Genomic DNA, 24,651 nt, shown 5'->3' on the forward strand with positions numbered 1-24,651 from the left:
TTATTTATGTTTATTCATTTTGATATTATTGCCGCGATATTGGTTTGTGTTAGCCACACCTGCGACAAAGTCATAACCATAAAAGGAAGCCTCGATTTATTGAAGCAAAACGTGCGGTTTTTAGGGACATAAAATTATCATAAACGAAATCGTAAACTCCTCTGTTATAAAATTGCCTTATTTCCTTCTTAGATTTACTAGGTGATAATAAATTTCCACATATATAAATATTCAACGTTTTTATTCACCTTCATTAAGATTGATTTGGGTGACTTAGATACGTGTCACTCTAATTAAGAGTTTTATTTCAGATATAAACTTAAAAGCAGTCGGCATTAAATGTAATTTATTTTATCCACCTTCCTTTGCATTTTTCCTTAAAAAACTCACCTATTTTTGCAACCACCAACGGTTTTCCCGTTTCACTCGAACCATCTAATGAATGATAAATTGCCACTATGTCGGCAACAAGAAAATAAAATCCAAAGTTGCTTTTGCCACCGCAAATAATCAAAATCAAGTGCTCCCAGGCCACGCGTCGCTTTCGCGAATTGCTCTGCTGATTGAAAAAAGTTGTAAATTCTGTAATGGCAAATAAAAAAATAATAAGAGCAGCAGCCACAAAAGGTGACAGCCGAGTGGGTGACAGAGACGGCAGGAGGGCGGGAGAAAGAGACGGGGACAGAGCGAGTTGGGCAATTGATAAATTTAATGGCGTTACGCATGTCAAACTCGGCAAATCCTTAAAAGTGTCAAATTGCCTGGCCCCGAATAAACATCAAAACAACAAGAAAAATGGCAAAAACCCGACTGGCTAATGAACACAACAAACTCTTGAGGGAACTAATGGATATACAAACACACATATTTAAGTATGCAAAGTGCCCAGGTGACGTTAATAAATTGCTGCAAAAAGTTAAGGAAAAAAGAGCACTTTGATAGATGTGAAAATGTAAACCTGAATTGCATGGAAATCTACCCAGAAGTTGATCCCAACTTTCTGCTATAATCCTCGAGAACAACTTTTTCCTGCAGATATAATTAATTTGTGTTGCTGTTGACAAAAATGAAATTAATTGATTTTGTTTTTCTTTCTGGAAGCGAAATCCGCTGAGATGGCAGGTGAAAATACAAGGATTTGTCAAGGAATTTCGGGATCATAAATTATTTCTGAAAAATAATTAAAAGAAATAAAATACGAAACTAAGAAAGGGACAGGAAAAAATCGTTTTACTCTTACTAAAATCATAATAATAACATTAAATTTGATATTTATAACACAAAAAATTTTAATTCAATTAAAAAAATATTCATTTTAAAATTTAAAGCATAAAAATAAAATCAAGTAAACTTATAAAATCGAAAACTCTGTTGCATCTCAAGTATTAAATAAATTCGTGTATTTACATGCAACGAAAAGCAAATACAACGCCTTTATTTCGCTCCAATCGACTTCCCCCGAAAACTTTGTCCCTAAGTCGATAAGATGCTCTGGCAAACACACTCTTAAGTGATAAGCCCGCTTGACATTCACTTTTCTCCCCGACACATGCCTAGTTAAATATTTAGCATTTAAGAGCCGATCTGCCTGCCGTCTGTCAGCCCAATTTAAAGTTGGCAGGCCGTAAACAAAGTTTATAGCTAAACAATTTCCGGCCACATGAGTTTACATTATTAGCATATTGACGGGTCCAAAAGGAGAGTGAATCAGAAGTCGTGGGGGACGGGAAACGGGACTCCCCGAAAAACTGTCTAGTCATAAAACTTTGGGGAAAAGCTTATGCTGGTGGGGGAGTTTGGAAAGTTTGTGCCAGAGCACATTATCATCGCCCGAGAGTCCTTGACAGACATCATTTCAGATTTCAGACGTCAGCGGCATTAATCCTTGGGGGAGCAATATGGAATTTTCGGGGCGGGGGAAATGCAAAATGAAATTACGTCACAGCTGAGCAAACACAGGTCTTTAAAATGGGCATCTAGTGCATCCCGTTCGGACTGATAAGCTCCATGGCAGCCGGGGATTCATTAAAAACATCAAACGACGGCCTAGTCCAGGCCCCATTTGCAGCATAAAATGCACAATTTACTCCGCATTTATTAAGGCAAACATTTCAAGAAGTCATCAACATGGTCGTCGCTCCACTTGACGCAGTGCATCCATCAATCCCGAAGCGGAAGAACTGCAATAGCGAATGCAAATGCAAACATAATCAGATTCGGATTTGGATTTGTATTCAGATGCAGATTCAGATTCCGAAGACAGGCACTCGAAAGTTCAAATGCGCTTTGCCGTTGCCGCAAATGCAAATATTTGGATATCAACGCAATTAAGGCAATTATTAGCATTTTACAAAACATCTGCCGCAGTCAACTTCAAAACGCTCGATGATAATCCCACACAGAACTCTAACGAACTCGGAGGAGAAAATATGTATGTATTTATACCCCCGGGGCAATTGAAAGATTATGCAGATATTTAAACGCACCCAAAGTGCGGGTTAATGCAAAATTTATGGCCATTCCGGCTTCTCTGCAGAGGTAAAAATGTTTTTACTTGGAAAAGAAATTAAAGAAGTGTGTTAAAAGGTATAGAAAAAAACAGAATGAATAAATTAAATGCTATTTTTGGTAATAGAATGATTTTAAGGGCTACCAAATTGTTTATAACATTTTGTGATACAGAAAATACCACTCAAAATTGTTCATTACCTCTCGGTGAACTTGAACTGTTTTAATATTTTCCTTCCATTCATATTTAAGGAGCACCTCCTTCCCCAAAACACCGAGACCATTGTTCCATCCTCTTAGGCACGCTCAAGTGAAGTTCAAGACAATGAAACGCTAATACGGCAATCGATGGCAAATTAATTAATATAATCGCATTGGTCGAGGGGCCATTATAATGCCGTGCCAGAGGACTACCGACTGGGCTTCGGTCTGGGATTGGAATTGGGATTGGCATTCGGATTGCATACAATTTCACGCTCACCGGACCATAATGGCAACCGCTAATATTTTGCTTCAAATCCTTTAGCAATTAAATTCCAATAAATTAGAATAGCTTCGACTGGGCGAGCTTGGGGGGATTATTAGGCTTAATTTGCATTTCGCATTGTATTTGTTTATGCGACTCGCGGAAAGGAAATGTAAACGGGTCTTGGCCATGGGTGAAACTTAAATGGCAATTAAGCGGAGCCATTAAACAAGTTAAGGATAAGTTAAAATAAAAAATACTTGTGGTTCACTAAATAAAATATTTTATATGTCAATCATATCAATTTCAAACTCATTTACCGTCAGTCCAAATATTTATTTAATATTTTAATATCCAAAAATGTTAAGGAAATCAACTGACTGCCAAACTTGTTATTTGCTTATTTCAGTAAATCCGCACAAGCGAAATGCAGTTGATGGAAAACTCCGCATAAAGCATTTTTGGTCAAATCAAAAGCCAATGGTTCGGTGTGTATTAATTGGGAAAAACTCTTTGCCAATCATGATTTGCCATGATTTACCTGACACAGACACAAATATCCATGCAAATATTTTTGAATGGGGTTCAGAGAGTTGTGTGTCAGAAACACAATTCCCCAACACCCACTCCCATTCAGATTGGGATTTAGATTCGGACTCGGACTTTGGACGAGCTGCTCTCAATGACGCTTAGGTAAATGGCTCAAATTGATTGAATTTTGCACTTTGGCATTCATGATGGCCGAAATGAAATTTGCATTTCTGGCCAACCGGCGGAGCAGTGCGATTGTGTAAATGTCAAAATGGGAAATTAATGGGCCGGGGAAATGGTCGAAGTCAAACGAAATGGGAATAACTTGGTCCTCGGAAACTTTTTTCATTTTGATTCATTAATGAAAAGTTCGCAGCAGCAACAGCAAATGCAACAGAAACAAAAAATAGAACCGAAAAAGAGAGAGTAAGAAATTCATTTAATGGATTTTAATTATGCATCAAGGCGTGGCAAGTCGGAAAGTTGGCCACCACCGCCTTGAATATTTGATTGCACTCATTGAGTGCCACTTGCCGGCGAAAGTTGTTGCATACTTGGGGGCGAGTTAAACGAAGCAGAAGACACCAGAACAGACCCAGAAATGGAGCTGTAAGATATTTTTTGCCCCTCAGGCAGTCCTCAATTCAATTTGTCCGCATTTCAATTTCCTTTCATTTCACGCTTGAATCTGTCGCATCCAGGAAAATTGGTCCATCAAAGCTCAACCGCAAACAGGCTCACATATGTATATATGCCTTTTCTGCGTTTGCCCAAGAACGATTTTTGCAAACTAAAATATACATATTTTTTGGTGGTTTCATTCGCAATTTGGAGTTCATTGTACTTGGCTGGACTTGACAAATGAGCATCGCCTCCGGAGTTAGTTATGATAAATTATTGCCGGCTATTTGAGTGTGAGCCAAGTCCTTCGCCAAGACAAATATTTTTGCCATTTCGCTACTTATTTTTTTAGATTTATGCAAGACAAACAATCAGAAAGATTGCCTAATCTTCATATAGTTGTGGAGAGTTCTGGGGGCTTTTTGATTAGAAATTTATTTTTAGTTGGCCGAGACAATGCTGAAGTTGGATAAGAAATAAATTAGATAAATTACATTACAAAAATGTATTACCAGCTAAAAAAAAATTAAGATGATTGAACTTTTCATCGCAGAGCATTAAAAAATATTTTTAACATTGCCCCGAAAGTATTTACCCTTACAGAAGACTTTAACCAACAAATCTTCTGCATTTCATTCCCATTTCATTAATATATTTCAACTTTTTTCTCTCACCCGCCAACCGTTTGTATTCATCTACATTAACATTTTAGCTTGGCATTTTAGCATTTCGTTTTTTAGCCCTTTTCTACTCTGACTTGGCTATTTTTAAAATGAGATTTTGGCGAAACAAATTGCAGCTACTTGGCCTGGCGGGAAAAAATCCCAGTAATTAGACAAGTAATTAGTGGGGATTTTTCAAACGAGCTGCGAAGAACGGGAACGAGAAGACGGAGCGGCAGAATGGCCAAGATAAATTCGCTTAGTGCAGTTACTTAACCAAAAGTGTCTGCAAAAAATGTTGGTAACATGTGTTAGACCCCCTCCCACAAATTTTCAAGCCAAAAAAATGAAAAAAGAAAATTCCTGCCATAATACTCGACACTTCTGCACCTTTCGTGGGGCACATATAATGCTAAAATATTATACCGATATTATGCAAATTTTTATTGTTTTCCAGACGAACCAGACGAGCTGGAGGTAAAAAAGGCAAAGGACGAAGGCTCATGGCTAAAGGGATTTGGTGCGTGATGAAATTAGGATAATTTAATAGATTACGCCCGGCGTTGATTTTTCATGGCACTCACTCGGCTTTTTGGAATTTTTTGGGGGCGGGAGGGCACATCATGCATTATACATAATACATAATACCTGCTATGTGCCGTCTGCGCGTATTGATTGCATTTACCTTGTGCCTGGGCATTGTTGTCTGGCTTTCTGGCCCAAAATCCCCTCTTGGGGATTTACCCTTAATGTGCCACCCTATGGATTTTCGGGTATTCGTTTTTCCGTTCTTCCGTTTTTCGGGTTTCCTCATTCTTTTTAACTTTACCCCACCGTCTCGCAGTTTTCGCCTTCATTTCTGCGGCCTTTGGCAGGCAACTCACGTAGTTTGCAGTCGCATTTCGTCACCTGAACAAAGCCTCAATGACTGCAGCTCAGATTTCCACGACCAAGAGGTTTTGGACGAAGGGAAAGTCCTTCAAGTAGCCATTTACGTGCTGGTCCAGTAATGCTCCTTAAATTGTTATTCTATGCTAAGTACATCCAATTGTTCATACTTCGGCGTTGGAGATTTCTTGGGGTTACTTTTTTATTGGCTTTGCAAGCTGGGCGATGGATAAAGGGATTTATATCTTAAGTATATTCGCTGGGATTTTATTTTCTAGGAGGCATATATATTAACAAGATTTAGAAAGAGGTGTTTTTGATTTACTATTTTTTTAGCTTGTATAATAATTTTCTATATAGGAATTTCAAGAGATACAATTATTCTATGATTAATTTATTTATTTATTAAAATTGTATATTATGTACTCATTGAACTCTGTTCAAAAAGAACAAATGCGTAAACCCCAATCAGTTCCATAAGTAAACAATCATTCGTTTACCTTTTTTTTGCCTTTTTTATCGGCCTCTCCAGCAACTAGTCCTGTCTTTTTCCAATAGTTACTTTTTAATCTGCCTTACCTGTTGACTTTTTGTTCATTTCGAGCTTTTGGCTTTATGTTTGCCTTTTTTGCACATTTCATTTTCAGTTGGCAGTAAATTGCTGGCATTTCATTTTCATTTTCGTTCTCGGTCGTTGTTGTTGCTGTTTGTTAATATTGTGCCTAGTGCGGCCCGATATAAAGTCAATTTATGCAATATAATGAACTGTAAACCGGTAAACTGTCATCACTGTCTCTGCCGTCCTTACATATTGCCATTTAAACGTGGCCAACTGAAGAGGATGAGGACTGGGGACGGCTGAGGGGATTCCCACATGCAGGCATTTTTGTATTTATTGATTTAATATCTTGCTGCTGGTTGCCTGCGGCCAATTTAATCATCATTTGTAGGAAATAATTAAAATTTACAATGCAGACAGAGGCGGAGTCGGAGGCCTGGACTCCGGGACTCTCGATCTCTTGTTTGCTATATTTTAATAACCAGCAATAACAGAGGAGTTAAGAGCGCAGAGAAGGAGTCAAGCGGCAGACAACTCAATGGATATTGGGAAAATTGGACATATCTTGAGTACAGTGGACGTTCTTTAGACAAGTATTCGATTTTAAAAATGTATTCAGATTTTTATATAATTCTTGAAAAGGGTTTTTGTAATTTTAAAACGTTTTTTCATTTTTTTTATTAATTTCTAAATTGACTAAATATTTTTATAAATCGACGAATTACTGTACCTAGCTCTCCCCATGCTCTCATAAACTTTTCGCTAATTTTTTTGATTTGGCTACTTTAATTTGAATTAGTGTTTTACATTTTCGCACTTGCTGCCGCCCATAAATAATGCAAGTTGGAGATGGTTACAGCGAATTTATCCGACGATTGTCTCTCCCCTTTGTTTATTTTTGCCTTTATGGTACATTCGAATATCTAAATACACACTGTGCTGTTGCTGTTTCTGGTAAGTGCCATTTCAAGCTCATTAGTGGCCATAATTAGCCAGCGGAGTTTATGGCCCACAGACACTGGGCGAAATGCAGACACATTCGAGGCACAGACGCAACTACTTACAGTGGGCACTAAAAATACCAGGCATGTGTGGATTTCCTCGGACTCGGCCTGGTCGATCTCTCTAGGCCCTCCGCCATAATCCTTGCCCTAGCACCTAAATCCGAAAACATTTTCCACAAAACACCATTGAGAAATCGATTTTCGTTGTGACACTGACACAGTTCAATTTCACACGGCTTACCTAGCCATTATCTGCGATGTCGATGAGGAGGGAGGCCGCAAATGCCCTATGAGTACCACATGTTCCCCATTGTCAAATGTAATCTCCTCTGCAAAAAAAAAGAAGGAATAGGGGGATCTGGAGGGGGAATGCGTGCAAAACTTCGCACACACACTCGAAACATAAAATAAAAAGGGCATGTGTTCGCAGACAAACAGAAAAAAAAGTACACAACAATAACAAACAGCAAACAAACTGAACTGTGAAGATACTTTTCGGCTACCCTCGCATTAAATTTTGCTTCTCTCTTTTATGTACCCTAAACTAAACTAAAGGATCTTAAATGTTTAAGAAAGTATAGAAAAATCGTTAAAAATTTGTAAATATTGTTTAAAATGTCATGAAAAATTTAAAATCTATACAAATTTATCTTTAAAATATTAAGATAAAATGTACATTCTATTTTTTAATTATAAAAATCCTTTAATTTACAAATCCTTTTTTGTTTAAGCATTTTATTCTAAATTAATACTTTATATGGGTATATTTTAATGGAATTCATATAACTAGTCATTTAATGCTCATAATAACTAATATTTATAAGGTAACTCATATTTCAAGGGTATCTGATATTTTGTTCTTTAAATTTGGGCACCTTTAGCTGAAGGTAAATCGGTGGGGAGAAGGAAGATACTGGGAGGGACTCTCCAACTTTATGGCCCCGCGTATTACAAACTGAAACATGTGTTTATTGTCCGCCAGTCTTTGTGGCTCCCAGAGAGTCTTCTCCTTTCGCCTCCTGCTACAAAAAAATGGCAAATTTTTATTTTCGTTGTCAGCGCGGCGACTGCAACACTTCAAGTGACACTGCAGACACTCTGCCTTCGACTTTCCCTCCTGCAAATCTCATGCCCTTCCCCCGCTTTTATTTACCAAGTGTGCGAAATGCTTTTAGTTCGCCGTTTTCTTTTTTACCCCAGCTCCGGCTGCTGTTTTTGTTAGTTTTTAGCCAGCTTTGTCATTAACAAATGGCAAATTAAATTGCGCTTAAATTTGCTTGTCAAAATGGCAGGGCGAGAAAAAGGTAAAGAAGTTGGCTTTAAATAGGAATGGTGTAGTCATAAATTTAGGTTTATGTATGGGCTGCAATCAGTGGTGTAACAGAGGGTGCAGATCTTTTAGGGAAAGTTATTTATTTAAAAATGTTTAAACTCGAAAAATAAATAAATAAATGTGTTTAACCATTTAAAATTGTTTTAATCATTCATTTTGGTACCTAACAGAATATTTCATAAATACCTTGAACTTATCACAAACCTTTAAGTTGTTGACTTGGCTGGGTCTTAAGGACAAAGCCCATAGAATATCCCTGCTCATTTTCAGCCTGATTGCACTGCAGCTGTCCGCAATTAAAAACGGAAGCCAACTTTGTCACTTGAGGTCATTAATAGGCCCTAAGCCGATTTAATCCAGGCAAAGGGAAAAGTAAAAGTTAAACGAGAAAGTCTCCCTGTCACTCCTTCCTCAATTGGCTTCGTTTGGATCACTGTTTCTCCTGGGGGAAAAGTGGAAGTCTGATCCGTTTGTGCGATTTGATTTAGCATTTTCTGCTTCGATTTCAGTCAGTTTTTCTTTGAATCTCCGCGGTATACACCCTTGTCAAAAATCTTTGTGACAGGCCAAAAACTTTGCGCTTAAAAATAAATCAAAACTTTTCATTCCAGCCTCATTTTTCCACTTCTCAGCCTTTTTCTCCCCCAGATAAATGTGCTGATAATTTGTATATATATTTTTTGGCTCTCGTTTTCTTTATTTTTGCATATGTCAACTTTTGTCAATGGGCCAAAAGCGAGTTGCTGGCTAAAAGTTTCTATCTGGCAAAGTTTTTGCATCACCCTGGCCTTTGTTCTTGGCTGGCATTTGATAAGGATTTCGTGTGTGTTTGGACAAGTCTGTGGGTTAAGCCTTGATTGTCGCTTATCAGAAGTCAGCAGACGAGGTTCTCTCTAACAAAAAAAGTAATGTATAGATTGACAAGGGAAATTTAATAATTGATGTGATTGGGAGTAATGAAATGTAATTTACGTAAAATGTTTATCAAAAGTTGTATTCAAATTTTATTTTATTTTAAATATTTTTCTTTAACTACAAAATGCAACTTAACTACTTAACTACTTATCCATTTACCTGCTTATCTAATATGCCTCTTAAAGTATTTTTCCCTTATATGTCACAATTTGCCAAGCAAAATCTCGCTTATATTGAACTCAAATTCATCAATGTCGCTTGACTTTCGGATGTCAACAAACTCGGCAAAATTGATGGTCTGAAAAAGCTTTTAAGCTGCCAATGGCACATGCAGAAACTCCCAAACTTTCGAACCCTTCGAAATCGTTATTTCAATGTAAACAATTCAATTGCATAAATATGCCAAAAGAGAAATACAATAAACTTTTTTTTTCGCTTTTGGGTTGGTAAGGGCAAGAAATAAATTCTAACAATTTGATTCAATCAGAATCGTAACGATATCGAATACTGGGAAACGGAATGCCTTTGTCACCTTTATAAGAATGGAAACTTTGCCGAAAAGTTATTTAAAACATTTTCCCTTTTCCCTGTTTCCTCCACCTTTTTCCCAGCCAGACTTTTCTTCATTGTTTGCGCTTGAAGAAAAATTAGTTTTTCATGCTAATGTCAAGCCTTAATAGATGGCTTCCTCCCACTTTGGGCCTCGGAAAATCCTCGAGCCGAGGCGTGGCACTCCCACCTTTGCCAAACATGTGTTCAGAGATTTTCCGGTGGCATTTCCATTTTGGGGATAGCCGAGGAGTTGGGGGTCATCGTTGCCTGAGTTATTTCACTCTGGAGATTTCTCCATTCGACTGGTTTGACTTTGGGCGTTTCCATTTTATTGGCAGGGCGTGATTTGCGGATTGGCCTACGCGAATGTAGCCAATTTTCAAAGTTTTCTCATCAAGCATTAAATTGACCTAAATAGTTCAGATTGAAAGACCAACTCCTTACGTAAATTTCTATTAAATAACTGACTTTGTTTGACTTTTTACGACTGAGATATGATTTTTTAATGTGTGAAATTACTGAAAATATTTTTTAAGTAAATATTAAAATGATGATAAATTTAAGACAATTTTTGTTATTATTTAATAAGAATAGTAATCTTAAATAAAATATATTAAAACTTTTTTTATTATATATTATTATTTTTTATTATATTAGTATTATTTTCTCTTGGTGCAGAATTAATACAAGCCTTTTCATTCTGAAATCTAGACTTCGCATTTACCGTGTTGACCAATTAATTGGGATTTCCATTCATTGCCCGCCTTGTTTATCCACAATATTGGCCACTGCTGAGTCCCCGAATAACGAAAACAATAAACATAACTTGGCTCCAAAGATGTGGCCACAAATAAGCAAATAAACACTGGGAAAGTACCTCGAACAACTCGAGAGAGAAATGCAACAGCTGGAAAGCCCATAACCGACTGCCAAACAAAGATCATTTTGAAATATATAGTATTTACCATGCATTGTGACGACGTCTTTTTTACGGCATATTTACTTTGCTCGTTGATGTGGCATAAAAAATATTTATTAACTGACTCGGAACAGAAATGTTGACTTGACCCCTGACCGCAGATGGGCGGACGGGAGGCAGGGCTTGGATTTCAGCTTGTTTGCACTGGCTTCAGAGTTCAGAGTTTGGGAGCAGTTCGGACAGGACAATTGATGGACAAACATATTAGATATGTATATAGGATCCTATACATATATATATGTCTCTATACGGGGTGTGTATTTGCGTGCGTCCAAACGCAGACACTACAACTATAGTTCAGTTAACTAAAACACACACCCAAGTGCACACACACGACAGTTATTTGCCTTTATGGCAGACTGAGCCTTCCTCGTCCCCCTTCCTGTCTGCTGAAATCTGGACATGTTGTGTACGTCAGTTGGTTGAACAGTTTATTCTGCATATAAACTTCAACAACATACACAACAAGCTCCTGGTTTTGGCCCCCTATATTCTGAATTCCTTCCCATCCCCCCATCGCATTGGCCTACAACTATTTCCGCTTACTGCTAAACAAATCCCAGCTAGCAAAACATTTCGGCTCGGCGAACAATGGACGCACAACGCTACGTATACGCAATATTGGCAGTTGGCATATTATTGGAGTTTCGTCATTCAATTGACGGATTGAAGGGGATGGATGGGATGTTCTGAATGGGTTGGGGTTGATATTGGGGGTGGGGAAGAGTAAGCTGAAGAGCAAAGCAAAAGCCAAGTCTTTAACCCAGCCTCATTTAATATGTTGACAAGTTGATAAATTGTTTTGCATGAACATATTTCGCCTTCGGGTGAATCGTTTAATTGAACTGAGAATTGAATGGGCTGACACCGAATTGGAGCTGACAATTGGCTTTTTGATAGATTTTATTAGGGAGATGGGAAATGGGGGATTTTATTATGATTGTAATCGCTTGTAGATAAAAAAGTAATTTTATTTTGAGGTGATTCCTGAATATGAACAACATATAACTTGATTTTAATCGTGTAACATTTTTATACGGAGGTAAAATTTGAATAAAGTTAATTAAGTTTAACATTATACAACACTTTAGTACATTTTCTATATTAAATATTATTATTCAAACTCATAACCTGCATTTATAGGATGTCTACAATAAAATAGATATTTAATTTTTAACCCACAAAATCTATAAAAAATTGATATAACTTTGAAAATTGTTGCTCCACACATCGGAGATGTGGCCAAGAGGGTGCCAAGTGATAACAAAGATAACGCAAAAAATGGCATAAAAAAGTATGCGTGAAAAAGATGTCACCAGCTGTCGCAGGCAATCTTAATATTTGATGTCGAAACACGCAGCGAGGAAGCAGCTGTGACCCCAAAACAATATTGGGGATACGAAAAATCCCACACATTCCCAGGCTCCTTTTCAAAACGGCAAACATTAACAATTTAATGCATTTGCCAAAATAAAATGCATAAATTTGCTATGCTAAATTAAACCGGCCGAAAGGATCCCACTTAGAGTGGACTATGTGGTCCTGCATACGAAATCAGTTGCGTATAGTTGTTGATTACAATGATTATGGCGATGGACTGGGCCTGATTTTCATGTGATTTACAAGGGTCCTAAACGGAAGGTAGGGGGTTTTTTTTGGCAGATGAGATGCCATTGTAAAATGCCAGAAACAATTTAATGCTTCATTGATAACCGCACATATGCGACCCCTGTGACTGACAGCCCAGACTTATCTTGGCTTTCCTTTTCTTTCTTTTCTTTTATTTTCACTTTTTGTGCTTTTCCCATCCAGAACTTGTCGTCAAACGAAATCGAACCAAAGGAAAGTACGGAAAATACATCGCAACTGTGCGATAAACATATGAAAAATGCACATGCGGTGAGCCAAGTTCAATTCCAGAGGCCAAAAGTTTACGCCACTTAATAGAACTTGACGCAAATTCAATTACAACACGGCTCCTCACACCCGAACACCCGAAACGGAAGCCCACGGCCCCGGTTGCCGGAAAAACTTGCAAAGAAATTTGCGGAAAAACGTTGGCAGTCAACTTTTACCCCTCGTACCGAAAAAAGAAGGCAGTTTCTTTCCACAACCCAGGTTTTGGGCATTACATTTACTTCAATAGTTTAAAATTAGAAAAGCAAACTAATGAGATTTGGTCCATACTATTGGGTTTTCATTAATAACTTAACTAAAATACAAATTTTATTTAAAGAATTTATTGTTCAAATATTGTCATAAAAATAATTTCTAAAATGTCTTTAATAAATTCTATTAAATAGTATTTACTTCCTCATCCTCTTAGGATTTTTGTAAACATTTTCAACGCCAAAGGCTGTTTTTGCGTGAATTGCTGGTTGAGATTCGAAAGGAACTCCAAATGGAATCGAAGTTTTTCTCGAGTTGCGGACTTGTGGGTTGGCCCCTTACTTTAGCTACACTTTTGCTGCAATTAGCAAATAAAACTTGGCTTATTTTCGGTGGGTAAATGAGGCGTGGTTCGGTCGGTCGGGCGCCTTGAGAAACTTTTGCAATCACTTTCGTTTGCATTCATTATTGGCCGGGGGAAAAAAGGATTTGACTGCCAGCTTTCTTTGGGCTTGGGTCAACTCGAAAGCCAACAAAAGGATCTTCATTTATTTAGTTGGAAAACTGTTTGCTTTTGCCATTGATTTTATTGATTAAATTTTAGAAATACATTTTTATAATGAAAATTATGAAATTAATTTTAAAAAATTGTACAACATTTTTTTTTTTTATTGTTTAAGTATTTCAGTATCGACTATGATACAGATACAGATCTTCATAAATTATTTTTTTAATTATTTGAACTTGACTATACTCGGTCATCTAGTTGACAAATAAACTTCGCACGGCTTGAACACTTCCCATCACCCATAACTACTTGGTAAAGGTTCACGCAGTCCTCTTCTTGGTAATTGTCGGGTTCTGTGGGTACCCTCCACTCAAAAAATTTTACTAACTTTCCGGAAGCCACTGATATGAATTCTCCCTCATTTTCCCTATCGTTTATGCCCAACCAGTAATATCCCTCGGTCGTTTTCTTATAAATTTCTGCCAACTCGTCTTTGTTTTGAAAAGCCGCTAGATGACCTTTCTTTCGACGGCAATATGCTTCTGCATCTGTCCAATTTTTTTTTATATTGTTTTCGATATAAAAATATCTTGTTCCAATCTTCTGAAATCCTGGGGGTATATTTGCCTGTTCCACGTCCTGCACATCTGATTTCCTTTCAGTACCTGACAATATCGCCAAAATGTCTTCTTGGATACGGCTCATATTATTTATCTGTAGCTGAAGGTTGTCGATATCATCAAGTAAAGGGTGTAAGGCGGCAAGACAGAAAGATCCACATTGCGTTGGGGCATCCGTCACTTTGCATATTCCGTTTTTCAAATATTTGTCCAGAGCTCCTCTTAGATCAGCAATGTCATCATGGATTGGATGAAGTGCTTCATCTATCAAATAACGCAGGTAGCTTCCCTTTTTCTCATTGGACTCAGCCATCCCATGCAGATTGCAGGCAAAAATAGCGAAAAAAAATAATAAAGTTGACAATTTCAACATTTTAAGAACGCAGGACCACAGAACGCCAAATTTGCAAATAAACTGATATTTTCGCTGGCCACTGCTGTGCTTTTATAGAGTCGATAATGATTATTTTTATCTAACGTATTTTGCCAATCACATCCAAAACCCCTGATATTAATGATAAGCTGCAACCGTATTAAAAATAAATTATGTACAAACAATAAAAAAAAGTTATCTTCGGCTAACCGAAGTTTATATACCGATGCAGATCATTCCAGAATATCAAATCAAAATTATATAGTCGTCATTTAAAACTTAATTTGAAATTCTGAAATAATTAAAAAAATATATTCCCAAGAGTAGATGGGCCTATAATTTGTTTTCGATTTGTTTCCCTTCCCTAATTTCTTATTTTTCATTTAAAAATAAAAAACCTACAAAATATATGATTTTTAATATTGAGTATAAAATAAATTCTAGTATATTATTAACATAACAAGTATAAAATGTCAAACTATGGTGTAGAAAAGTAGAAAAGACTTTGCTGATAAGGCTTTGGCAGCTACCATGATTAGTGTGTTATTGGCCACACTTGTTTCTACAATCTACCAATTTTCGCAACGTTCTTATCATTGAAGTACAAACATTTGTATTTTTTATTTTGTTGGCAAAATTCTGTTCAATTACTTGGTGAGTATTATAATTCGAGATATATAATTTTGCTCATAACTTTGTTTCCTAGCTAACGCAAAATGGAAAGCGATAAAATCTATTATGGACAAGATAAATTGATAAGATCCCTTAACAAATATACAGAAGTATTCCTCAGTGAAGGAAACAGGTTTATGAAATTAGACGATTCATACACTCTTACCATGGAATTCACAAGAAATGAAGTCAAGTTACATATATTAGAAACAAGTCGAAGTCTGCAAGCTATAACGAGCTTAGAGCAACAAGTGGCTAACTTGAAACGGCAAGCTGCCATAAGTGACGCAAAATTTAGGGATATGAAGAAGTACGTGGACGATCTTGAGTCAAAGAAAACGGCCAACGAACGTGAGATATGGACTTTAAACGAACAAATTACTGAGAGCTCGAGGCAATCGAGGGAATTCCAGGAGGAAAGTGCCAACTTGGAATCGACCCTGAAGAAACAAATTTTGGAACTAGAGTCTGATTTGCTTACAAGCTTGAAGCAATTGAAAGATAATAGAATAGGCATTGCGGACATAAAGTCTCGAGAAAAAAGGTATCAAGAAGAAATATCGACTCTAAACGGAGATATCTCGAAAAGATCCAAACAATTGAAGGATAACAATTTGACTATAACCAAATTAAGGTTTCAAATTGAAACTATTTCGGAACAAGAAAGGAAGCTACCTTCGGCCAGCCGAAGCTTATATACCCTTGTAGATAAAAGAATACTCACTCGGTGCAGTTCCAGGGATTCCAGATTCAGCGTTTCGATTTATTTCGATTTTGTTTTTAAGTAGTCAAGAATCAAAACGCCTACTTCCTACAAAGTTACAATGAATTTTCTTATATTTGTTTGGGAGCCTTAAGATATAGTGGTCCGATCCGGCTGGCTCCGACATATGTACTACCTGCAATAGAAAGAAGACCTTCGGGAAAGTTTCATCGCGATAGCTTTAAAACTGAGAGACTAGTTCGCATAGAAACGGACAGACGGACAGACGGACAGACGGACATGGCTAGATAGACTCGGCTATTGGTGCTGATCAAGAATATATATACTTTATGTGGTCGGAAACGTCTCCTTCACTGCGTTGCAAACATCTGACTGAAATTATAATACCCTCTACAAGGGTATAAAAAGCCAATGACTTGGAAATGAGGATTTGTGGAGAAAAACTAATTTGGATTTTGTTCGGAAGTTTAATGGCTATAATAGTAGGATTAAATGTTTATTTTCACACATAATCAAACCTAAAGTGACCAAATGGCATGGTAGAAATGGTAAATTTTTTGAGAAGAACTTAATAGTTAAAAATATTCTTAAATTTTTTTTTTAAAAATGTGGTTTAAAATGCCCTGACATATGTATGTACAATGTACATAAATAATAAGCCCGGTTTTTATTAAATTTAATTCGTAATTCTGGAATATAAAAAAACAAGTTAGTCTGGCCTATTCCAGTTTTAAATCGGATGTGAATAGAATGAATTGCACTTTAACTTAATGTAAAACAGCTGGCTGCTGATTAGCTTGTAAGTTATTTGTTTTAGTATATATGTCCTTTAATTTACTATTGTGAATCCCCGCGTCCTTGGTATAGATATCAAGTATAGATATTATTATATTATATAGATAGATATATTAATTTTTGTTACCAGAATATACTCAATAAATTTTCTAAGTTGCAAATTATGCGTGTGTGAGAGACTTCGAGCGGGGAAAACTGGAAGACCTCCGGTAATAACTCCAATTTCCCAAAGATGGGTGGAGCCTCTCGAACATTTCCTGGTAAACTCCAGGTCAAGATAGTGCGAAGTCACCAAATGTATCAGTTTTTGTTACATTTGTAAAAATTAGGTTTGTTGTGTTATTGTTTTTTATCTTATCTAATCTTTTTTGGTGTTGCAGAACGTCAGAGAAACTGGACTATCGATTGTGCGGATTTTGGGCACTAGGAGTACTCCTCTGAGATTCCGGATCTAGCAGTCGTGATAGATGAGCCGTTTTAAAATCACCAAATTTATTACCTTTCAAGAAAATTAATATATTGTATTTTGGCGCCAATAATTGATGGCTAAATCGATATCGATACATTAATCGATATTTCGTAAGGTACCTTACACCATCTAGCGGATTAATTGAACAACTACAGTGCACTTTACACCCTACTATATGGCGGCATGGAAGTGGCGCCATCTAGCCGTATGAATACTAATAGATTAAGTAGATGAAATGTATGTCAAAGTACACGAAATATACATTTTACATAAACATATACATTGGTTCGAGTATACGCTACCTTGCCAGTTTTTTGCTTACCTGTGATCGAAATCGATAAATAATCACCAATCGATAATTGCGCCAAATTATTATTTATTTAAATTTATAATTAAAAATTTAAATTATACCTTGTTTAAAATATACCTTATTTTCTCTTAAATCTTTTCTGCATGTCAATTAATTGTATTTAGAGTATTAATTTTATAGCCTATTTGACTTCTTTCATACATAATCACTGCTATAATAACATTGGTGTTCCATTGGTGTAATAACATCCGGCCACGTGGGCAACCTATCCTATTTGGCTAACTTAAAACCGAAGCTCTAAAGCAAAAATACCTTAACCTACCCCGATTATAATGGAATTTTTGCCTGGGTCTCTATAAATACGTGACCTCTTCTCGATTTAGGGCCAAAGTGACGCCAACGAACGATGCAGTCGTCGAAGAAACTCAGACTGGCACTGACCATAGTGCTAATTTTGTGCCTAACCCAAAGTTCAGTGGAATCGAAGAAGAGATGGCGCAAGTCGGTGCAATTGAGTCTGCACAGGGAGACGAATCACACTAAAATTCTGAGGAGTTTCGCCAGCCAAAAGCAGAGGCTCAAGGAGAAACTAAACCCAAGCGGGGAAATAGCTTTAACCTCGCTTTCTGTATCTGAATCATCGGTATCCAGGGACAATCTGATCAATTCCCACAACACCGAGTACTATGTTACGGCAGATTTTGGAACCCCCAAGAACCAGCAGGTCACTCTGCTTTTGGACACGGCCTCCGCGAATCTATTGGTCTATTCTTCCAAATTCGTAAGCGAATCTTGTACGCAGCACAGTGGCTACAGTGCCAGTAAATCGCAGACATATCAGGCCAATGGACAGCCCTTTGAGATACAGTTCGCATCGCAGGACGTGCTGACGGGAATCCTGTCCACGGATACTTTTACCATAGGCGACTTGTCGATTAAAAATCAGACATTTGCTGAAATAAATTCAGCCCCTCAAAGCTTGTGCAAACGCTCGAATTTCGACGGTATCCTGGGACTAGGACTTCCTGAGATAGCGCTTGATGGGGTGACCACTCCTCTGGATAATATTCTGAACCAAGGACTCATCGATGAACCCGTTTTCTCCCTCTACGTCAACCGAAATGCTTCGGATGCGAGTAATGGAGGAGTGCTGCTCCTGGGAGGATCGGATCCAACTCTTTATAGGGGATGTCTAACATATGTGCCCCTCTCCAAAGTGGGTTTCTGGCAGATCACCGTGGGTCGAGTTAAGATAGGAGGCAAACAGCTCTGTTCCAACTGCCAGGCCATCTTTGATGTGGGCACCTCTCTGATAATTGTTCCCTGTGCGGCTCTCAAGATCATCAACCAAAAGCTGGGAATCAAGGCGAGTGATTTAAGAAATGGTGTCTATACCATTGACTGCAAAAAGATCTCTAGTCTACCGAATATCGTCTTGAATATCGGATGGAAGGACTTTACTTTGACCCCCGCACACTACATTCTTAACTACAGTGGAACCTGCGTATCAGGGTTTTCGAGTCTCTCCAACTGCAGTACAGTGCAAACAAACGATGATGGCGAGGATTTGAATAATATCTGGGTGTTTGGCGATGTGTTTTTCGGGGCCTTCTTCACGCTTTTCGACTTTGGCCTCAAACTTATCGGCATAGCTCCTAAAGTATGAAAATATGACTATGATAGATCTTCTATTTCTAGTTCTTAAGAATACTTTTCATATTATTATGGTGTTTTATTAGATAATTTAAAAATTTGGTGGAAGGTAGGAATTTTTCTAGAATGTACAAAATATAATGGATTTCTATTTGATTTTTTATAAGAAAAAATAAAGTGATTGTGGAAGAAAATACAACAAAATGTGACTAATTAAAAAGTAAATAAATATAATTATCAAAACAAAATTTTCCAGGCCAAATAAATGATTTGTTTACAAACTTTCGAGACTTTTTCATTGAAGGTTTCGCCGATTTACCGGGAAGTTTATCTAAAATCCCAACGGCTGAATTTGATTGCTTCGAGTCGAGTCCGATTTTATGCACGGCACCAACTCGTGTAAACAAAGGCCAAGATCGATAAGGACTATCGATCAAATGTGATATCTTTGTCGATTGGTGATCAATTTTGGGGCCCATTACCGACCATATAAATAACAGTGCTTTATAGGTTTTTTCTTCAGTCTAGCCCCAGACAATAAAAAGGGCATTTGCTAGGGAAAGTTTATAAACAAGATATAAAATCAAAATGTTCAAGTTTCTGGTTCTGTTGACCATCCTGGCCTTGGTCAGTGCTGAGATCCAGCGGATCAAGATCCACAAGAACCAGGACCACAAGAATTCGCGTGCCAGTCGCAAGCAGGCGATTCGGGCCTTGAAACACAAGTACCATCAGACGGACGACCTCATCATCTACGAGGATGGAGTTCCGGTTTATGTGCAGCCCGACTATGGATACGATGATCCCACCCAGAATTCGGATGACTATACATCCGAGGAGCTGGGCAACTCGATGAACATGTATTACTACGGGCAGATTAGCATTGGCTCACCTCCTCAATACTTCAATGTGGTTTTCGATACGGGTTCCGCTAATCTGTGGATCCCATCTGCCCAGTGTTTGGCCACCGATGTCGCCTGCCAGCAGCACAACCAGTACAACTCCAGTGCCTCCTCCACTTACGTCTCGAGTGGCCAGAACTTCTCGATTCAATATGGAACGGGTAGTGTTACGGGCTATCTGGCCATCGATACGGTGACCATTAATGGTCTGAATATAGCGAATCAGACCTTCGGAGAGGCAGTTTCCCAGCCCGGCGACAGCTTCACCGACGTGGCCTTCGACGGGATTCTGGGCATGGGCTTCCAGCAGATTGCCGAGGATAATGTGGTGCCTCCCTTCTACAATCTCTACTCACAGGGTCTGATTGACGAGCCAGTCTTTGGCTTCTACCTGGCCAGGAATGGTTCCTCGCAGGAGGGTGGTCAACTCGCTCTTGGTGGCACCGATCAGAACCTCATCGATGGTGAGATGACCTACACATCGGTCACCCAGCAGGGCTACTGGCAATTCGCTGTGAACAACATCACTTGGAATGGAACCGTGGTTTCCGATGGCTGCCAGGCGATTGCCGATACGGGAACCTCCCTGATTGCCTGTCCTCCGGCTGCCTATGCCCAGGTGAACTCCCTGATTGGCGGCGTTCTCATCCAGGGCGACTATTATGTGCCCTGCGCCACCGTGGACTCCCTGCCTGTGTTGACTTTTAATATTGGCGGAACCAACTTCGATCTTCCGCCCTCGGTTTACATCCAAACCTACACCGATGGCAACTATACCACCTGCATGTCCACCTTCACTTACATCGGAACCGACTTCTGGATCCTCGGCGATGTCTTCCTGGGCCAGTACTACTCCGAGTTCGATTTCGGCCAGAATCGCGTGGGTTTCGCCAACCTGGCTTAAGTCTTTAACGAACAAACGAACGATATGATTATCTAGATTTATAGGGGTTATAAAAATTACAAAAAAATAAATACTTAAACATGTTATGAAATGCAAAAATTTTTGTGTGATTTTGGATTAATGTATAATCACTATGGACGGCAGTCCATGTAGTGACGAAGCGCACCAGGAGAGTGTGCGAAGGCGACTACTATATATACACGAAGAAATGAAAATCTACTGTGATGGTCCGATCATAATGAATAATACACCTATCGAAAGGTATTGCGAAAACTAACAGGATTGCATACCAAGACTTTAAGAAAATCAATTGGCTTGGGAGAGAGAGCGGTGAAAGTGAAAAAGTGAAAATTTCGAAATTTGGAGCTGTTGGGGCCGGTGGGGATAAATGCCCCCTCGCAATGTTTTAGTTGTATTCCTTTTGAAAATACCCGTCGAATGAGGGGTCATTTGTCAAAATCCGACTCTCCGTTCAAAAGTTATAGCCAAAATAAGATTTTCTTCTTCTTCCCAAAATGAAAATTTAATTCTGTTTGTCAGTTTGTCCACTTGTCCACTTGTCCACTTGTCCAAAATATGTTTTTTAAGTTCTGAAAATTTGATATGACGTTCATCACATCGATATAAAAAACTTTTGTTCTACCACTTTTGGAAAAACTAGCTAGTTTAGCGGGAAAACAGCTATAAATAGCTAAAATTCGGAAAGCCGTAACTTCTATACTACTAAAGCTACAGACTTGTGCTGCATCTCGTTTGAAAGGTATTTTTAAATGTTATAAACGCCTTCTATATGCAATTTGTGTAAATGTAATAGTTAAAAAGATATGAACAAAAGAAAATTTGTTTAAACTTTTTTTTTAGCTTTTTTTTAATTTTCTCAAAAACGGCTCTAACGATTTTCCTTACAACTTTAAACTGTATAGCCCTTGAGATTCCTTAAATTTTGGTATATATCATGTTTATGTAAAAAATCGCGTTTAAAAGTTATTCAGAAACGAAAATAGCCACTTTTGCCAGCTCAGAACAACTAACGCTCCCTGAGTATTGAATTTTGTGGGAGGGTATCCGAACTGTATTTTAGGGTCATGGAATCAGTAAATTTGCACTTAAGAGTTCCTTATAGGAATCTTTTGTTCTACGACTTTTGGAAAAAGCCGCTACTTTAGCGGGAAAAAGCTAAAAATAGCTAAATTTCGTTAGTTTGTAAGTTCTACACTACTAAAGGTACAGACGTGTGCTATACCTCGTTTAAAAGGTATTTTGAAATACTTCAACGCCTTTTTAACTTAATTTGTTAAAATACAATAGTTTAAAAATTATGATTGACCAATTTAAATTTAAATGTATATATTAGCTCCTATGAGAGCAAATGTAAACAAACAAAAACTTCTGATATCAAATAAAAACACCTCTTAACGAGGTAAAAAACTAGTGACGACCGCACCTTCAACATACAAAAGTTCTGATATCAACATTTGTGACGAAAAATTATTACACTCGTCATTAAATAGACTTTCTAATCTTTTCTCATTCGTCACGCTGCAATAGAAAATGCCTGTAAAGGGAAAAAGGCTGGAATATTTTGCTAGGGCGGGCCGAATGAGAAAAGATTAGAAAGTCTATTTAATGACGAGTGTAATAATTTTTCGTCACAAATGTTGATATCAGAACTTTTGTATGTTGAAGGTGCGGTCGTCACTAGTTTTTTACCTCGTTAAGAGGTGTTTTTATTTGATTATAAATAATTTATTTTTAAACCATTTCACCCCGCTGTAAATATTAAAAAAAAAATATAATAATAACATAAACATGATATGAAATGCAATTAGTTTGTGTGATTTTAGATTAATGTGTAATTATTAATATTTTATTTTTAATCCAATTATGAGCGCTAGAAAACCTTTTCACCGCACTATAAACATTATAAAAATAAACAATAAATACATAAACATGTTATGAAATGCTAATATTTTTGTGTGATTTTTTATAAAATATTTTCCAATGAAATCCAATTTTGTGCGCTAGGAAACCTTTTTACCCCACTGTAAATTTTCTCCACGCTTAATGAACGATTGCAGACACCTCCAAAAATGTTCATATAGAGAATGCTCTGCCTTATCGCGTGTGAAATTCTTGGCCCAATGGTGTGAAACGATCGACCTCAGCTGCACTTGAACCCAAGTTATCTCACCGAACAAAAGTCAAGCTGCAGAGCTATAAATACGTGACCAAATAGGCCTCAATTGGCAAATCGAAAACTCGAACGATGAAGGTCAAGTGGAACAGTTTAATGCTATTCGGGCTAATAGTTTTAGCCCTCTTCGCCTTAAAAGTGGATGCCCGCAAGCGACTTAAAATTGGATTGCACAAGAATCCCGAACCCATTGAAGAGAATGTGAGGAACGAACTCAAGACCCTGTCTATAAAGCACAAGCTAAAAGTAGATGAGACGACTACTTCGAAAGCGAAAACAAAGGATTCTGGATCGCGTGTCGCAAAACTGGGAAACCTTTACAACACGGAGTACTATACCTCTCTTAAGATCGGAAATCCTCCACAGATTCTCAAAGTCCTCATCGATACGGGTTCGGCGAATCTCTGGGTGCTTTCCAGTAAATGCCCAAATTCGGTTAAGCCCTGTGCGAATCTGGAAAAGTATAATTCAAGTGCCTCCACAACCTACAAGGGTATTAATAACCCCTTCACTATTCAATATGGATCCGGTTCGGAAGAAGGTATTATAGCACTCTCTGGTTTCGAGTCCCAGGACACAGTTAATATAGCTGGATTTTCCGTGAAAAATCAAGTTTTTGCCGAGATCACCGATGCTCCAGAGACCGCCTTCCTCAAGTCTCAGTTCTCGGGAATTTTGGGCCTGGGATTTTCCAGCATAGCCATCAACAGTATCACACCGCCTTTCTTCAATTTGGTGGCTCAGGGTCTGGTGAAAAAGGCAGTCTTTTCCATTTACCTCAATAGAAATGGCACAAATGCCGTAAATGGTGGTGAGCTGATTTTGGGAGGCACCGATTCGGGTCTGTATAGTGGATGTTTGACCTATGTGCCGGTTTCAACTGCAGGTTATTGGCAATTTACCATGTCAAAAGCCAGAGTGAATAACTTTGAGTTCTGCGAGAATTGCGAGGCCATACTCGATGTGGGCACTTCTTTGATTGTTGTGCCTGAGAAAGTCCTCGATACCCTCAATCAAATATTGGGAGTACTCAACCCAACGGCATCGAACAGTGTGTTTTTAGTGGATTGCTCTAGGATCTCTGAACTTCCGGATATAATTTTTACCATCGCCCGCCGGGAATTCCGCTTGAAGTCCACCGACTATGTGCTGCGATATGGAGATACTTGTGTTTCGGGCTTCACCAGCTTGAAAGGCAACACCTTGCTGATTCTGGGCGAGATCTTCATGGGAGTTTACTACACGGTCTACGATATTGTCTTCAAACTCATTGGACTCGCACCAGCAGTTCATTGAATTTATTTTTTTAAAATTATATTCATATTTTGTATCTACCTAATCAAACTATTTTATTATATTTCTATATTTTATTAATAAATAATCCACCCTTTTAAATGCGT

At 38.0% G+C, this 24,651-nt stretch overlaps 3 protein-coding genes and 1 long non-coding RNA gene across 4 annotated transcripts; all 4 read left to right on the forward strand.

Annotated features, from left to right (window-relative positions):
* The first annotated feature begins 3,525 nt into the window (after positions 1 to 3,525).
* Positions 3,526 to 4,332, forward strand: LOC108055900 (uncharacterized). Its single transcript, XR_001769842.3, has 2 exons — positions 3,526 to 4,114; positions 4,207 to 4,332. It is a non-coding gene; the product is annotated as an uncharacterized lncRNA (long non-coding RNA).
* Positions 4,333 to 18,001: 13,669 nt separating this feature from the next.
* Positions 18,002 to 19,264, forward strand: LOC108055890 (pepsin A). The gene has a single exon (XM_017139447.3). The coding sequence runs from the start codon at positions 18,005 to 18,007 to the stop codon at positions 19,262 to 19,264; it is 1,260 nt and encodes a 419-aa protein (XP_016994936.2). The 5' UTR covers positions 18,002 to 18,004.
* Positions 19,265 to 19,839: 575 nt separating this feature from the next.
* On the forward strand, positions 19,840 to 21,120 carry LOC108055922 (lysosomal aspartic protease). Its single transcript, XM_017139506.3, has one exon. It carries the CDS (start codon positions 19,840 to 19,842, stop codon positions 21,055 to 21,057), a length of 1,218 nt encoding a protein of 405 aa, XP_016994995.2. The 3' UTR covers positions 21,058 to 21,120.
* Positions 21,121 to 23,299: 2,179 nt separating this feature from the next.
* Positions 23,300 to 24,640, forward strand: LOC108055892 (lysosomal aspartic protease). Its single transcript, XM_017139449.3, has one exon. It carries the CDS (start codon positions 23,324 to 23,326, stop codon positions 24,545 to 24,547), a length of 1,224 nt encoding a protein of 407 aa, XP_016994938.2. The 5' UTR covers positions 23,300 to 23,323; the 3' UTR covers positions 24,548 to 24,640.
* Positions 24,641 to 24,651: the final 11 nt, after the last annotated feature.

Source organism: Drosophila takahashii, chromosome 2L, assembly GCF_030179915.1.
Source record: "Drosophila takahashii strain IR98-3 E-12201 chromosome 2L, DtakHiC1v2, whole genome shotgun sequence".
Classification (NCBI taxonomy): domain Eukaryota; kingdom Metazoa; phylum Arthropoda; class Insecta; order Diptera; family Drosophilidae; genus Drosophila; species Drosophila takahashii.